This window comes from Mixophyes fleayi, chromosome 5, assembly GCF_038048845.1.
Source record: "Mixophyes fleayi isolate aMixFle1 chromosome 5, aMixFle1.hap1, whole genome shotgun sequence".
Classification (NCBI taxonomy): Eukaryota; Metazoa; Chordata; class Amphibia; order Anura; family Limnodynastidae; genus Mixophyes; species Mixophyes fleayi.
The window spans coordinates 67,663,807-67,681,090 of record NC_134406.1 but is presented as its reverse complement, the minus strand read 5'-3'; the positions used below and the strand labels follow the sequence as shown (position 1 = coordinate 67,681,090).

Genomic DNA, 17,284 nt, shown 5'->3' with positions numbered 1-17,284 from the left:
ATGGTAGTCATACAGATGAAACAAGCTTTAAACTGATATTTAACACAGCACAATGTCTTTCATATAAAGTACATTGACTCTTAGCAAACACATCACATTAGGGTCTATGCATTAAAGTGTGATCAGCCATTAAATTGGAGAAACTGCAATTCATTTTTCTGCGATCCATTGGAACCTTCAAAGAATTGTACTATGCATGTCAGAGTAAAGAAGTATGCCAGTGATTCCCAAACTGTGCGCCGCAGCACCCCAGGGAGCCGCGGCTCCCGAATCACTGGCATACTTCATTACCCTGACACAGGGGTGCCGCAGCCAGGGCCAATGGTAAGCATTGCAGGGGACTACTTGGTAACTATTTTGGCTTAGGGGTGCCTTGAAAAAAATCATGGAGACCCTAAGAGTGCCTCGAACGGAAAAAATTTGGGATCCACTGAAGTATGCAATGTATGAGTACTGTGCTTTGTTAATCAAATTACTATGTTAATGAATCAGCAGCATCTATAGTCTGATTGGAAGTAACTGTCAATCACTTACAGAAAAAACGCATGCAGCTGAAAAATGATTGACAGTTATCTCCACTCAGACCACAGATACTGCATTTACTGTGTAATTAATTGAAAAAAATTAAAATGAACAGTATTAAGGGTAATGGGGGATTGGAACTCGCCTCAGCCCACAATGTCCCATGCAGCAGCTGTAGACAATTTCTTACCTACTCTGGCTTACTGAAGATTTCTCTAGTGGTCAGGCCATGGCAGCTGTCATACTAATCAAAAGGAAGCCTATAATTACTAAACAGTGTAGGCTGATTCTTATAGTCTACAGCAGCCAGACTGATCAGTAGTGGGAGCTTCAGTAAGCTCGAGAAAGTGAGAAGTTGTTTGCCTTATGTACATGGAGACCGTTATAAAATGTTGCTATGGGACCCACAAATGTATAGTTGTCCCTGCCCTTCCCCAAATTTTCCCCAAACAGCCTGGGCCGGTTTCCTTGATGACAGGAAGACCATAAGTGAAGTCCCCCTGCTATAGTTAAAACAAGCCTCCAGCTAGTCAGTGCAGGGCCGGGCCTTTATGGGGAGAGGAGGGAGGAACAAATAACATGTTCTCTTTCACAGGCTGCAAGTTTTCTGGGTGTTTAGGTGTTTGGCTGGAGGACTGAATTGCAGGGGACCCAATGATCAATCTGGCCATTCATATGTGTGGCCAAAGTGGCGACAAATCCAGTGGTTCAGTGATTGACCATAATGCTTAGATAACCACATGTGTGCGCAGCATAACAGTTCTGCTGTTACAGAGCAGCAAGTCCAGAGAAAGAAAAACTGTAAAGCAAATAAAACTGGCAATTTTATTATCATTGTACTGCATGACATTACTGTACATTACACAAAGACCTTATTCATAACCGCTGCCCTTTAAGACCTCTATTTGAAAGCATCCATGGTTCTGTGTGTTGTACTTGATGCTGCTTTGTAAGAAATATGTATAATCTTCAGTGATTTTATTGAATGCTTTATAACACAAGTGTACATCAACTGCTCCACATCCTGCCAAAGTCATTTACAAGCAATTTTAAATAGCTCAAAAATACCCCTTTTTGCTCACTTAGAAAGTCCACATTGGGGAAACACAGTCTAGTTATGCACAGTGATTCTTGCTTTTCAATATTATTTATAAAACGTTGTTCCCTGGAGCATGCACCCACCATGAAAGACTTTAGGTACAAAAAAAATAACATATAAAAAAAAAAAATCAAATCTAACACTAAGCAAACAGAGAGGAGGCAACTGAATATTAAATTATAGTCCCCCATCTCCCTAAAAATAAAAAGTCAAACACAAATATTGATACAAGGCTTTCAAACAAAGCTCTAAACTATCACATATTTAACAATTCTTACACAAAACTAAAATCCCCACATATTTTGGGGGGGAATTCAAGTTAACAAAGTCTTAATAAAAAAGGACATACAGTATTTTGTCACAAAATGTAAAAATAAAAAGTCAACAAAAGAGCTATCGATGCACTTAGTGAATGTGCTTGCTCAGGTCCAGTGATAAATCCTATGTAGCATATCTCTTGGTCCAGTGTCTGGCCATTCTGTCATGCTCTGCTCTGTTGGTCATGTACTGAGTGGCGATACTTCCGACAAGAGGGTCAGCTGCAAGCAGAACACAAAGATATGATTAGGTCACCAAAAAAAAGAAAATTTAACTGTTCACTCTCTGCTATCCCACCCTCTGTTAGTTCAGAAGCAGTAAAAGCCAAAACACTCATTTAAACGATGATCAATTTTGCTTAAACAAATTAAGCTAAATGAAGCTTTAATTCTATTGTGTTAAAACTCAATACAGCAAACAGCAATAATAACATCTTTAAACCACATTATAGCAATTCGCCGCTATTCTAAGAGTTACATTCATCTTTTAAACATAAGACCAATTGTGACATGGAAATAATGACAAAGATAAAGAAAACCTTGTTGTGTGACCAACCGCAATTAACCATGTAATGAACAGAGGGTTCAGCCATTTTTTTTAAACCGAGTTTTAAATTATAATAATTGTGTGGCATACGGGAGAGTTCTGGAGTAAATGTGGGATCTCAGGGGTTTTGAGTGCATATGTGGCTATTTCAGAGCAAGTGGGGGTTTGAGTGGGATGTGGTAGAAATCAGTTGAGGGGCATATTTAGATGATTGATGTAGACATGCTCAGAATGTTTCCAACCTTTTTTCACTCTTGAAATTATGAGTAATGGGGCCATAGAAGTATATCAGGTTCCCATCGCTGCTCTAACACATTAACATATAGGATAGAAAAGGACAAGTGCTTTGTAAATTCTCCTTTACAGTCCTCCACTGACAACACAAACACTGTCTTCACTATAGCTCCTATACCCCACTATTAATATTCTACACAGCATATTAAGACGTAAGCAATATGCTGCAATACGGCCTTTATAGTAAGATTCTGCAGTTCAAAAACATTGTTAGATAATGTAGAATGTATGATATTGTCTGTGCTAATGCATCCTGTGGAAAATCTGTTTATATATAAGACGCAAACCTTTTTGGAAGAAGTAAACTCACAGATATGATTGAAAAAAAATAGAAGAAATGCTTAAACAACCTATAATATAGTTTGAAAAAAACGCCCCAGCAAAATAATGAATGTAATACTCTATGAAAAAGTACACTAATAGCTTATTGCCGACCGACTCAGAATGTCTGGAAGGCTTCAGAAATAGAGGGTGATATCCCAAAAACGTCTGGCACGTTCTCTGAAGCCAGGCCAGACAGAGGTGTGGTGGGTAGAACCCAGTGTGATGACGCAATTTGCATAATCACTCTACGCTCTCTGTGTGATCATGACACGGTTTCATCAATGTGCTGTGGAGCGTTATGATACAAATTGCTTCATTAAGTCCTGCTCAATGCTGACTTCACAGAGTCTCTGCATCTCTTGCATAAATTTCAGCAACTATGAGTAACAGGTAGCTGAAAAGCACCTTATCACAAACATAAAAAATAAGAATGGTGCAGAGATACTGAATGCTAATAAAATGTTGCAAAAATAAAACTATAAGAAGCCCATGGGGCAGAGTAATAAAGAAGAAAAGGTAAAAATGCATTTGTGACAAAAATTGTTACTAAAATAATATACAAAGTGAATGAATCACAAAATAAAGTTTATGAATATAGCACTCTTCAGCCAAAGTGTGAAAACTGTGTTTAATAGTTTGTTCAGATATAGATATACTGTAACACTTCAGCATTTTGGGGGACTGTTCTTAAGTCTCATTAGACCCTGGCCTCTATCTCTCCAGCAGAGGAACACCCCAGTGATGGTATTATTGGGGACTCCCCCCGTTGTCATGATTATGGCCTAATCAGGAATTAGGATCCTGATGTATAATGAGCTTTGTGTCATGATCAAGGTATGAGTTGGTTTTGGAATGTGAAATCACTGTGTGTAATTAAACAAGAGGTTAATGTATGCTGATATCTATGTTAGAGGTCTGTGTTGTGTCATCTAGATTGGACTGTTTATTTGGAGATCCTTGTGTCCCTGCCACAAAGATAAGATCAGCATGACAACTATAGTTTATGGACAGATGCAAAAACATTGGAATTCCTTTGTAGTGACCAAATATAATAGCTGTGGTCACTCCAATTGCATTATATATTCACATAGGAAACATAAAAAGAGCTACCTTCCACGATACATGTTTGAAGAAGACCTCTGTATATATTTTTAACCAGTGAAACTAGCCACATGACATGTGTCATCAATAGATACCGGCACCACAAGGAACCAATAGAGATAATGTATCTTCCCAAGGAATCTATACAACATATTCATGTTTGCAATGCATATGTGCGGAAAGACATAACTTGTTTAGTGGATGTAATATTGTTGTGCTCCAGAAAAAAGAGGTATCTAGTTATAGAATACATTACTAGCAGTTTTGTGGAGCAAAAGGGAAATGAAAGAGCTGTAAAACAGATTACCATACCAGCACACCTCCTGCACAGGATGCACTGACCATACATTCTAGTCTTCCACATACATTCTAGTCTTCCGCAATATAAAATGTGAGTGTGCTATGACTGTTTCTATGTCTATCCCCGTTTTATTTTAAGAAGAATGTTTTGCATTTGTATTTTCTTTATGTCAATTTGTTATCCCAATTTTATTCAATAAGCATTATGACTTTTTATCATGTTAAATTTAATGTAATAACATTATGTTTTTGTGTTCTTAAACAAGTCATGTGCCAAATAGGTTTGGTTTAAATAACGCTATATTTAAAGCATGGGATTAGTTAGTTTACAGTAAATCTGACTAAATAAGGCTGTGATCAGTCAGGTAGTAACTGAAGAAAAAGTGTGTCAGCTCATAAATTAAAACTTAGTGGTTGCAGAACTGGGGATTTAATAGCGTGCATGAGATATAATTTGGGAGGGATTTTAGTCCAGGTGGTTTTGTTTTAATTAACGCTTTCATGCCCACTTGTCACTCATGCCATAAAGTGGGTTTGGTCGAGGCACCCATGTTTCACTGTGAACATAACACAGGAAAGTAAAATATGGGGACCATTTGAAATAGTTTTTGGCAGAAGAATGCCTGCCTCTAAAAGTAGGATTTAATGTGTTAATGAGGGAAAGTCCCCTCCCGCATGATGTAGCTCATATGTTATGATGTCCCAGAGACAGACCTGGTAGCTTGACATAATTAAATTGCCAAATGAATGTATCTATGGACTCATAGGCAGGGCCAAATTACCCAGACCCAATCATTCCGTGATTGGCCAAAGAACTATCTTGAAAAACGAAACAGGTATTTTAATCAATGACCCAACACACATCGATAGGGATTACTGGATGACCAGATTTCCTGTTCCAATTGGTCAAATCCAATTAGATCAGACTTTAATCATTCATAATGGATCCTTAGTTGCTCACCCAAGTTTTATAAAGAAATACCAAAATTGTTCACCAGTCCTTCATATGTTGGGTCAGCTTAAGACAGAATTAATTTAATAAGTCTCAAACAGAGCCAAAATCTGAGACATGAGTTTCTAATATGCCAATCTAACAGGGAAATAAAGAATTGGTATTCTCAGTGGATGCAGGCATGCTGAGTACACTAAACATGAATAGGCCATCAAAATAAATGGACCATTGACATGAATGGATCTTCAAAGAATTGGTCATTGATTAATTGAATCTCTGTTGATGTTAGAAAATACAGAGTATGGAGTTATCACAAGCCAACCAAATTGCAACTAGCGTGGGAAATTGATTGTGATTGGTTGAATGGCTAAGGGGAGTCCCAGTCAATTACTCTGCAGTAGGGTACATGTTTTCCATTGTATGGGCTCTTTTTCATTTCACATGCATTATAAGAAGATTTTCCCGTGGATTACAAGGCGAAGATCCTAAGGAATACAATTTTTTGCATTGCATTAAAAACACAGGTCTGCAAAAAAAAATTTTTTGGACAGCTGTTTTGGTTTAGTTGACTGATTCTTACGTTTTTTGGTGCGCTGAATCCAAAAATGACAGCCGTTTTGTCCTTGGACGTCAGGTTTTCAAACAAACGGGTGGTCATTGTTTAAAAAAATCTCTTTACGCAAATATTTTATTTATAAGAAAAATATTAACTTATTTGCATAGGTGACGACAAAATTAAAACCACACTCAAGTAGATTGCTTGTGAAATCATCTTTTTTTAAACTCTAAACTTCTTTTTGAGCTTTTCCTCTTGTAGGTGGCTTCCGGAAGATCCCTGTACAACATCCAGCAGTAGTCAGCCATCATCGTAACAATCCATTTCCCTCGATACCTTCTTTCCATTTCTTTTATATCTTGATGGAAACGTTCTCCCTGCTCCGAATTTTCAGGAAAATAGTCAAGGTGTGAGTTGAGAAAATGGATTTTTAAGCTCATGGAGCAACCAAGCTTGTGGAAAGCTTTCAACATTGTTTCCACCATTTCCTTGTAATTGGGGTCCTTTTGGTTTCCCAAAAAGTTTTTTATGACCACAGTAAAGGCAACCCATGCTTCTTTTTTGAGTTGGAGTCATTGAACTGATGAAGACTTTGTCGGATATGAGTTTTCTAATATCCGGGCCAACAAAAACCCCCTCTTTCAGTTTTGCCTCCGTTAAACCTGGAAACTTGGATCCCAAGTACTTGAAGCATTCGCTATCTTTGGGAAGTGCCTTAACAAATTGCTTCATTAATCCTAATTTTATATGGAGTGGTGGTAATAAAACCTTCTCAGGGGGTACCAATGTATCTCTGAGAACATTCTTTTCACCAACAACTAGACTTCTTGGTGGCCAATTTTTTTGCTTTCAGTGATTTTGTCGGTCTCTACTGTCCCATAAACATAGAAAACAAGGGTGTTTGGTGTATCCAGCCTGTTGTCCCAGCAGCATACACAATACTTTTAAATCCCCTCATACCAACCAGTTTTGGTTTTGATAACCCACTTTCTTGAGTACCAACTCCAAGTTCTCATAAGTCTCCTTCAAGTACACCGAATGAGCATGTTCAGTACACCGAATTTCCATGTTCAGTTTTTTTTCCCCCCAAGTATGATGAAATTGAAATTTAGCGATTTCCAGCTACCTGTTTGACCAAGGCACGTTTCGATTGTGAAAAAACCTGACGTCCCAGGAAAAAACGGTGGTCATTTTAGAATTCAGCGCACCAAAAAACATAAGAATCAGATAAAATTATGAAAACAGCTTTTTGGTTGCAGAAATTAAGAAGCATTCACATGGATTACAAAAAAAATATTTCTACTTATTACAAGAATAATTTCCTTGGATTTCATTTTTCCATAGTATTTAAATATTAAGAAGAATTCCCATTGGATTGCAAATTAAGGACATTTCCTCTTGTTTTCAAGAAGAACTCTCATTGGATTACAAATTAAGACATTTCCTATGGAATACAAGAAGAATTTTCATTGAATTACAATTTTCCCGTGGATTACAATAAGAATTTATATTGTATTAAAAGAAAATCCACTTGTAATAGAAATAAAGAAGTTTTTTTCTTAATGGGTGAACAAGAGATTCAATTTCTTATATCATTAATATTGTAGTAGAATAGGACATTGTCTTATGAATCCTCATATGCAGGGGAGACCCCACTCTGTGGGTTTCCCTGTTAATAGTGGTAACAACCACACTTGTAGGGGCAACCACATGTATATTCTCCCACTGCTAAATGTAGCCAACACTCTCAAATAAATGGGCTATTGAAACGAATGGAAAAAGCTTTGTGCCACTTGTGTTCTGACATATTCATAAACACATGCGAACATGTTCAGTGCATGACAACTGTGGGTATATTGTATCTGAACTGCAAAGACATGTGCAGTGTTTATGTGTTTTCACCTTTTGTTTTGCACTTGCAGTTTTTGACACAAACACAACACCACTGGATAATGGATCTAAAGGCTTACATTTTTTAACAAAAAACTGAGACATCCCTCTGATGCTAAAAGTATTCCCAATAATTGTGTAACATGTATATTTTCATATATTTTGAATATGAATGTAATATTCTCAATCTCTCTATCCATGTAAATAAACTACACAGAAGTTTTAGACCAATGGTAGTCAACAGAGGCTCTCCTAGCTTTCACCAGCAGTCTTTATTATTAGATTTGTGTGTTGTAGCTTGTAACACTTGTTTAAACTGTCTGCTGATATGTTATTACAGATAGGTGTCTCTTTCTTTGATTAAATGTATTGTTTTACCTTAATTTTGAGATTAAGGGTGATATGCAGCCCGTTTGACGTTTAGAGGGTTGACCATGCAAGTGGCCTGTAACTGTTTTAAAACACTGATCTTCATTAATTAAAAAAAAACCCCAATATATTAATGATAAAGTAGAATAAGGTAGTGTTGGTTTTTGTCATAAACAAAAACAAACTAGGAAATGTAAATGATTGATAACCATATAGTGCACTGAAACTAAATTATAACATGATCCATAATGTGATAGACATAAACTACATATTAGCTGCTTTAATGTTGCCCTGCAGGGTATCCCCAAAGAACTAACATGTTTAATCACTGTTAGGTTAAGTCTATCTTATCAATCTTTAGATCAATGCTGTCATCATTTTACATTTATTTTATTGCAGCATGATAGTCATTAAATATTCACAATCCCATACACAGAAAGTGGACAGTATGTTGAAGACATCAGATGCTGTAATTCATCAAAATAGCCTAGACACAAAATCTAAAACTTAAATGCTGTATATAAAAAAAAACATGTCAGTTTCTTAAGTCATCTTTATGTGTCTAATAAAGCAATTAATCAGCGTTGTTCAGGTGTTCCATACAGCTAGGAAGCACATGGCTAACACATACTTGCGAACATTTGCTCTCTCCCCTCCAGTACAGTTGGCAAGTGGGGGAGAGGCATAGTAATGCGTCACCGTAACCACGCCCCATCACTATTTGTGGCATTGTGCGGCAGAGGCGGTGCTTAATGACAAATTGTCAGTGTCATTAAATCCTGCCTCTGCTCTGGTTGCGGGAGAGTGCCCGCTCTTCTGGGAGTCCGGGGGCACTCCCTGAAATTTGGGAGCCGCTCAGACATTCCAGGAGAGTAGGCAAGTATGGGCTAACAGTACATAACCTCCTGCACATTATGATGAAATAACAGTTGTCAACTATCTCTAATTTACAAGAACAGTCCTGGATTTTAAAGATTTGTCTCTGGAAAATGTAGTCCCTAAAAATGTCCCTTTTAATCAACATTTCTCTCTTCGCTGTCCTCTTACAAATCATTATCCTTTTTCAAAGTCTCACTGGAGGGTTTAAAGTCACACACACACACACAAACGCGCACAGGCCAGGGCCGTCTTTCCCATAGGGCACAATGGGCAGGGTGCCCGGGGGCCCGTCGGAGGAAGCCATAAAAAAAAGAAGAAATACTTATCGTGCTGTCAGCTGGCGATCCGGCTCCCTCCCTGGTCTCCTCCTCCGTCGCGCTCGCAGTGCATGTCGGGTGTGACGTCATCACGCCCGCCCGACATCCATTGCGGAGCGCGACGGAGGAGGAGACCATGGAGGTAGCCGGATCGCCAGCTGACAGCACGGTAAGTATTTTCTTCTTTTCTTTTTCCAGGTTTTTGTTTTTTTTGGCTTCCTCCGACGGGCCCCCCTCGGCTGCAGGGCCCATATATATATATAATCATATTTTTTTTTTTTCATAAATAGGGGCCCCGGTGCACTGCTGTGCCCGGGGGCCCAAGATGCTCTCAGCATGTCATGTGAAGGCAGAGAGGGGAGAAGGGGTAGGGGATTTTACAGTGCACACAGTAGACAGAGCTCATCAGCATCATCATTTATTTATATAGCGCCACTAATTCCGCAGCGCTGTACAGAGAATATTTGTTACTCACATCAGTCCCTGCCCCATTGGAGCTTACAGTCTAAATTCCCAAACACACACACACACACACAGACACACAGAATAGGGTCAATTTGATAGCAGCCAATTAACCCAATAGTATGTTTTTGGAGTGTGAGTGGAAACTGGAGCAGCCGAAAGAAACCCACATAAACAAGGGGAGAACATGCAAACTCCTCACAGATAAAGCCATGCCCGGTAATCAAACTCATGACCCCAGCCCTGTGACTGCCATGTAACTGTAGTTTCCATGGTAGTCCATGACATTGCACTTAATAGGAAATCATTAATAGCAAGCTGAAAAAACAAACCAAGGACAATGGTAATACTTTTTATAGTTTGTCACAGTGATTTATATCAAAACACATTTTTTCATGGGGTTGCAGCTTAAATAAACATGTCATGATGGGAAATATCAAACACTAAGGTTTATTTAGACAATACAGAAGAAAATGTGATTCCATGCACAGGCTCAGCACCAAAGTATCTCTGAATTATTATAAAATATTGGTAAATATGCAATACAACTTATGGAAGTTGTCAGGGAAGCCAGAAGAAAAGGCCTTGAATTGCCTGCTGGAGAGGGAATTTACATTTTTAAAATACTCACATCTGCTGCATGGATACTATATTAATTAAATTCCACCTATTGATGGTAGGGCTACTTTTTGGATTCCCTGGGAATATGAATGCAATCAATGAGAGGCAGCCATATTCTTAGCGCATCATTATTTTTCTTTAAGAGGAAGGAAAAATAGGCGGAATGGATTTTATTATAAAAGCGTATGGCAGTAAGGCCTCACACCCAAATATATGTATTGTATTATTGATTTTAATGCTAGAACAATGCATGAAAACAGGTCTGAAAATGGGAACCATTGTCAATGTGTCTCATGATTTGGAGACTTGCGGTTTTTCAAATACGGCCAGTTCCAACACAAGTTAAACATATTGAAGTCAAGTGTCCGCCACTGACCAGCAAACCACGAGTAAGCTAACAACCACATGTGCAACTTGTGTTGTGCAAAGGCGGGTTCCCGGCCTAATAGCTGAAAAGTGTTTAGTGAGATATAAAGATGTGATTAAGGAGTGACAAATACAATGAAGAGGGTGATTTATTAATTCAAACAACTATCCCTCAGAAATGTAATATATAACATTTGTAAGTTTTTCCTCTGTACAGTCTGACAGGAGTGAAAACCATTTGTTCTGCTTCACATGTTCAAACAGAGTTTGACGCTTTACAAACTGGGTTTTAGCTCTGCTTGCCCAACTTGAATTGTGAAAAATGTATTAGGCAATCATCCACTGTTTAGTAAAATATCACTGGATAAATATATAAGCATATTAAGTGTATTTCTCACACAAATGCAAAATTCCATTGCGTGTCTCCTGACAGTTAGCATATATTACATTAAAGCCACATGTTCAGACTCATAATTATTTTTTTTTAATAAGTAATGAGTAATTTTATAAAACCAATTTGTACAAAATATTTCTTCCTAAAAGATATTTGTAGGTAGATATAGAAATAGTATTTATTCATTTAATCCAGTCACTTTGCATTGGTAAAAGGTTTCGTACTTGTGTTAGGCCAAACATGAAACCCTCCAAATTGTGCAGCGGATGCATTAAAACATCTTTTTATCATCGTTCATCATAATAGTTACAGCCAGAAATTTAAATTTTAATCTGTTATCTGAATGGGTTCTCTTGAATGTGGACATACCAATACATCAATTATCTTCGGCACCTTTTTATAATTAATGAGTATAGTTACAAAAATTTTAATAAACAAGTTTGTTCATGTCAACTTTAAAACAAACAAAACAACATGTACAAATGTTCTACTATAAAAAAAAAATTATCACTAGGTCAACATGTATACAAGATATGTAATCAAATGTGCAAATAGATCATACTACAATACAATGACCATTGATAAGTGCAGGCATGTCTTAAATTGCATAACAGTCAACAGTCAGGTTTGTTGACTAATTGTTCCAGAAACTATAATAATTGAGAGTGGAGGGATGAGTGTTGGAGAGTTCAGCGTTCAGGGGAAAATGGGTAGAGGAAGGATCCAAGAGGATATAGAAAGATTGCAGTGAGCAACCTGTAGAACATCTTGCCAACAAGCACCTGGAACATCAGGATCCATTCTATGTAGTCTTCCAGGAACATAATACTAGCAGAATAAAGGTTTGTAGATATTTTCCTTGATTTTGACGCAGTGAACTGCTGCTTGTATTCTCTCTATTTTCAGACAATTTTCATCATCTATGGGTTTTTTTTCAGCCTCCCAAACTTGCTTGTTTGAGTCTTTGGATGAGCACCCAGGCTTTACAAGTTGATTATACAGTGCAGAGACTAAACCTTTCGTGGAAGTCTGTTTCAGGCAGAGAGACTCACCCGTTGTATAATGGCAATGGAATAACAATCGCACTCGGCTCAACCTAGGTGGATGTCAATAACAAATGTCTTTTAGACGCTGCTTGACAATACTCTTATTGTTAAGCCTCCCTAATTAGCCAAAATATAGAATATAATGACATTGTGTCATTATATTCTATATGTTGTAGAACGGCAACTAGTTTGTTGTATCAAAACTGAACAATGAAAGTATCATAGCTGGAGATATTGATTAAAAGAAAAAAAAATTGTCTGGGAGGAAAATTGTGATTGTAATTCTGCAACAACTGGAAATGAATGGCCTCAAGCAAGATCATGCAGGTATCTAATGCCAACCGCAAACCAAGGGCCGAAGGACTGTGTGAATTGCCCTGGTTTAAATTGTGGATGATCAAATAATGGGACCATGGGGAGGGGGGTGGGGCAAGTTCTGTTGGAGGAGCCCCAAGATCCTGGACAGACCACTGTAAGATACGTAGCTTAATTCTAGGGCGCTTGTTCACCCACATGAAGGTTGAAGTACTGTGCCAAATGGATTTATCATGAACCAATATTTAGATTGGCAAACATACCATACTGTCAAGGTTATTTTCAAGACTGAAATCTATATTTTAGATGTTATTTTTAGCGCCCTTTTTTGTGATGTGTGCGCTATAAAATAAAATTTCAGTACCAGACAATGTTTATATCTATGTGATACATTTATGAATACAGGTCTATAAGTCAGGTGCAAAAGAAGGACGAATTGCAGAAAAAGGAGCTAATGAAAATCCTGAAGGTATATAAATAACAATAGGTGTGTAAAGGGAAAACCCCTAAAAATTAAATAGATGAAAAACAGTAATATGTCAATTTTGCAAGAACATAATTTACTTTATGCAACATTTTTAAAACAACTGTGTACATTCTAGTTTTATGCAACTGTTCTTCCATGTTGTCCTTTACTCCAGCGTTTCTATTTCCCCTAGTGTAATTTGTTTTGATAATTACTGTATTTTCTGTAGATCTGCAAAGTGATCACAACTCTACTGGCCATTTGGGCAAGACACTAAATGTTTTAACCCTAGATGCAAAGAGGTTTGAATATATAAATTCAATTAATATTTAATCAAGTCAGCTCGTTAATGTGTATTTTACCCTTAGGCACAATTTACTTACAGCAAATACTTAAAAACTATTTAAGAGCTTTGCTTGTCTGTTCCATGTTTGCCAGGTCTCGGAAAAGTGTCTGAGATTGCATGGTAAAAGCCTCTTATGCTAATTATTAAATATATTTCCATAATTATATTAAACTGGATGGGATATTATCTGATAATTACTACATTAGGATTTGTTCTGACACACAACCTCATATACAGTCATTATTGCAAGTTCTGCTACGAAATAAAATAAAATTGTGAATGAAGAAAGAGGGATTAAAGGGCAGGGATTAGAAAAGGGAAGTTTAAATATATATATATATATATATATATATATATATATATATATATATATATATAATTTCAGGTAATTGAAAATGAAACAGCAGGTTTTATTATCCTTTCTCTATTTAATATAATGTGAAGTGCAATAATATGGTTTGTGTGTGATATACGATTGAATTGATGCGTGATTAACAAATGTATACATACTGTATGATAACGGCCATCGGTGGCTCGTTATATATCACATAGAAACTTGAGCATTTATGTTTGCTTTTTTATTCTTGATTTTCCTTGCTGTTTTTTTCCCATTTTTGCTAAACACAGATTTAAATTAAAATAACAGCTAAGAAAAAAATCAGGACAACATTGAAAACACCAAAATAAGAAAAAACCATAAAGGTAATGTCCAATATACAAACATGTTGACAGGTGCTTCTTGTTTGGTTTAAAAAAACAAAACAAAACTGATAAAGTCCTAGTGTGGCCATGTCCATAAACTGATCTTACATTCAAACTATAGAATGTGTGATTGCACAAGAGCAAAGGTCTGTTCAGCACCTTGTGGCATATGTAATTTATAATAAGATTTGTCAACTATAGTTTCTAAGGCTGGGCACATACCACAGGTTTTTCAGCTGAATATCGGGATAATCACACGATAAACGGATGTTCGGCCCGATATCTCATTAGTGTGTACGCTCCAACCATGAACGATTATCGTTCCAAAGCACATTGTATCGTTTCATTTTATTTTTAAACCGGACTAAAAATCTCATTCAACGATGGAACGATGTTGTTCCAATTCTGCAGTGTGTATGTACTCATGACCGGCAGAGTCCATAGATCTCTATGTAGTGTGCAGAGTCACGATCTTTTCAGCCAATGGTTATGACAGATGAAGAACAGAGATCTGAAGATAAAGCTGTGATATGTGTTTAGTGTGTACACATGAATCGGCATGCTGATCTGGACTTTTGTTTCAGTCATTGGTAAAATCGTTAACAATATCGCATTGGGAGAAGCTTTTTGTTGTATGTATCCAGCCTAAGCCTGAAAACAACTCTTCCAAAAACAAATAAGGTAGTACTAATGTGGGGCTACAGTGCCCAGAGCCAGAGATGACAGGGAAAGGATACATTTACAACACATGGGGGTTTTGCCCAATGCCTGCTCACAACAAAATGAATACATGTAGTATGAATAGGGAATACAGATGATTATTTTCCATTTTCACGTGGATTCATGGGAGCTTCACTCCCATGAGCTATTAGGGATACAGTTTACGAATGCAGTGATGGGCATGCATGCGATCACATTAGCTTTTACCTGCGGCCCCCAGCTCCTTCGCACATTTTTATTTGTTATAACTTGTAACACTTGTTTAAACTGCTTGCTACTAAGTTATTACAGATAGGTGTCTCTTTCTTTGTTCAAATGTATTGATTTAACTTATCACTGAGATTAATGGTAATGTGCGGCCCTTTTGAAGGTTAGAGGGCTGCCCATATAGTGTATCAGGTTGCCTATCACTATTAACGTGTAACACCACCCTTAGACTAGTTCAAAAGTAAAAATCAAGTTAGTGGACTGGACAAACATGAGTTCCTCTTGAAATATTAAGCAACACAATATTGTTCCAGAGATTTGTAGATACAATTCAGCAGTACCTAAACATATTCAATGATGAACATCTTGTTTATAGTATTACAATACACTTTTTAGCATTACCCATTTGTCTCATTCGAAATGCTGCCAAGATGAACAGAAATCACTTCATTGTCTATTCGTAATCGGTTTGGAAAAGGGGGAGCAGTAAGTTCTGAATGTAGCAAAGACAAATGCATTTGCTTCACTTGGAAGCCCATATAAATGAGACTGAAAGAAAGTAATTAGATTGGATAAAGCAGGGCAGTATTCATATGATAATAGCACTGTCTCAGTACAATGTTTCACAGCTCCAATATCTGTAAGGGGTCACTGCTTACATTTTATCTGTGCTTGGATCTAATGTCTAAACCTCATGTGATTGGTATTGTGTTAGAACTCAAGGGCATGAGGCAAATAAACATGTCACGAAATGCATTTAGGAGAAGCCTTCAAACCCCAGCCTGTGGGATGATAAAATGCCTTTTATCCAGGGCCACACTAGAGAGTTCCCAAAGATAACAATGAAAACATATTTAATACATCTCTCCTGAGAGTATTATATCATATTACTTCATTATAATTCTATATTCTTACATTGAGGGAGACAAGTGTTCTCAGCGCTCTTGCTGTCCAGTTAATTCTTAGGCAGCGGTTTTATTTTAAGTATTGTTCTTTGTTCTTTCAATGTAGAATTGTCTGTTGTACAAACAGTTCATCAACATCAACATTTATTTATATAGCGCTAGCAAATTCCGCAGCGCTTTACAATTGGGAACAAACATTAATAAAACAATACTGGGTAATACATACAGACAGAGAAGAGAACCCTGCATACAATCTTAAGTTAACCCTTAGCACTCTTCTGTACCAAAGCGTAGTAATACTATTCAGAATATTAAATTTAAAGATGACCCTTCACAACTGAAATATTAATCTACTGCAAAAATGAAAGAATTGTTTGTTTTAATTTATGACCAATTTGCAATTTGCATAATTTTAGTCTATGTAAATTAGCCGCCACCTCTTGCCCCACTTGACAGCTTCCAAATCACATGGTGTATATATTTCTACTACCCTTAGTTTTGCCCAAATGCAGCCCAGTGCCTCCTCCCTGTTTATGAAAATCAGAGCATTGGCCTGCACATAATAATTGTCTGGGGTGAAGAAAGATGTAGGTTGGTGAAACATAACAAATAAGAGTGCTGAGGTCACCTCGGTCTTATGACATTAAAAGAAAAACGTAAATGTTAAAACAAATCAATGAGTTGGTCCTAACGTGTTAGTAAGCAGGACTTTGCTGACCCATTTTTTACTCTTTCTTTTGCGTTTGCCAGCCAAACAGTAATATCACAAAAAGCACACAGGATGATTTGAAAGAAGCATTTCTAAAAATGCAAATGTGGCCATGCTCCTAGTTATGCACTTAGTTCTCTACTCCTGGAATATTGGGACACCTCTCAGACTACTGGGAAGATAGGCTAACCACTCAGCGCACACCGACATCACTCACTGATGCAACAAGATATCAGGTGGTGGCGTGGTATCCCCAGGGCTGGATTAAGGGAATGGAGGCCCCTGGGCTAAGGGGGCCTCCATTCCCCCGTGAGGCCCCCCCCCCGTGATCCGAGCTGCCCCCCCCCATGAGCCGAGCCGCCCCCAGCCACCAAGGCACTTACCTCCTTCTCCTGGCATTACAGTCCTTCCCTGGCGCGCTGTACGCTCCTTACTGAGGAGATCTCGTGAGAGTGAGACTCACGAGATCTCCTCAGTAAGGAGACTACAGCGCGCTGGGGAAGGACCGCAGTGAAAGTGCTCAGCAGAATTGATCGGGCCAATCAATAATGCTGCTGA

General features: G+C 37.7%; 1 protein-coding gene across 2 annotated transcripts in view; it reads right to left on the bottom strand.

Moving 5' to 3' along the window:
- Positions 1-1,328: 1,328 nt before the first annotated feature.
- LOC142158410 (ubiquitin-conjugating enzyme E2 E2) overlaps positions 1,329-17,284 on the bottom strand; it is a 199,445-nt gene continuing 183,489 nt past the window's right edge. For both annotated transcript variants that reach the window (XM_075212333.1, XM_075212334.1), the window contains exon 6: positions 1,329-2,160. In XM_075212333.1, the coding sequence (XP_075068434.1) occupies positions 2,063-2,160 (98 nt within the window). In that variant the 3' untranslated portion in view covers positions 1,329-2,062. The remainder of the gene's footprint in view (positions 2,161-17,284) is intronic.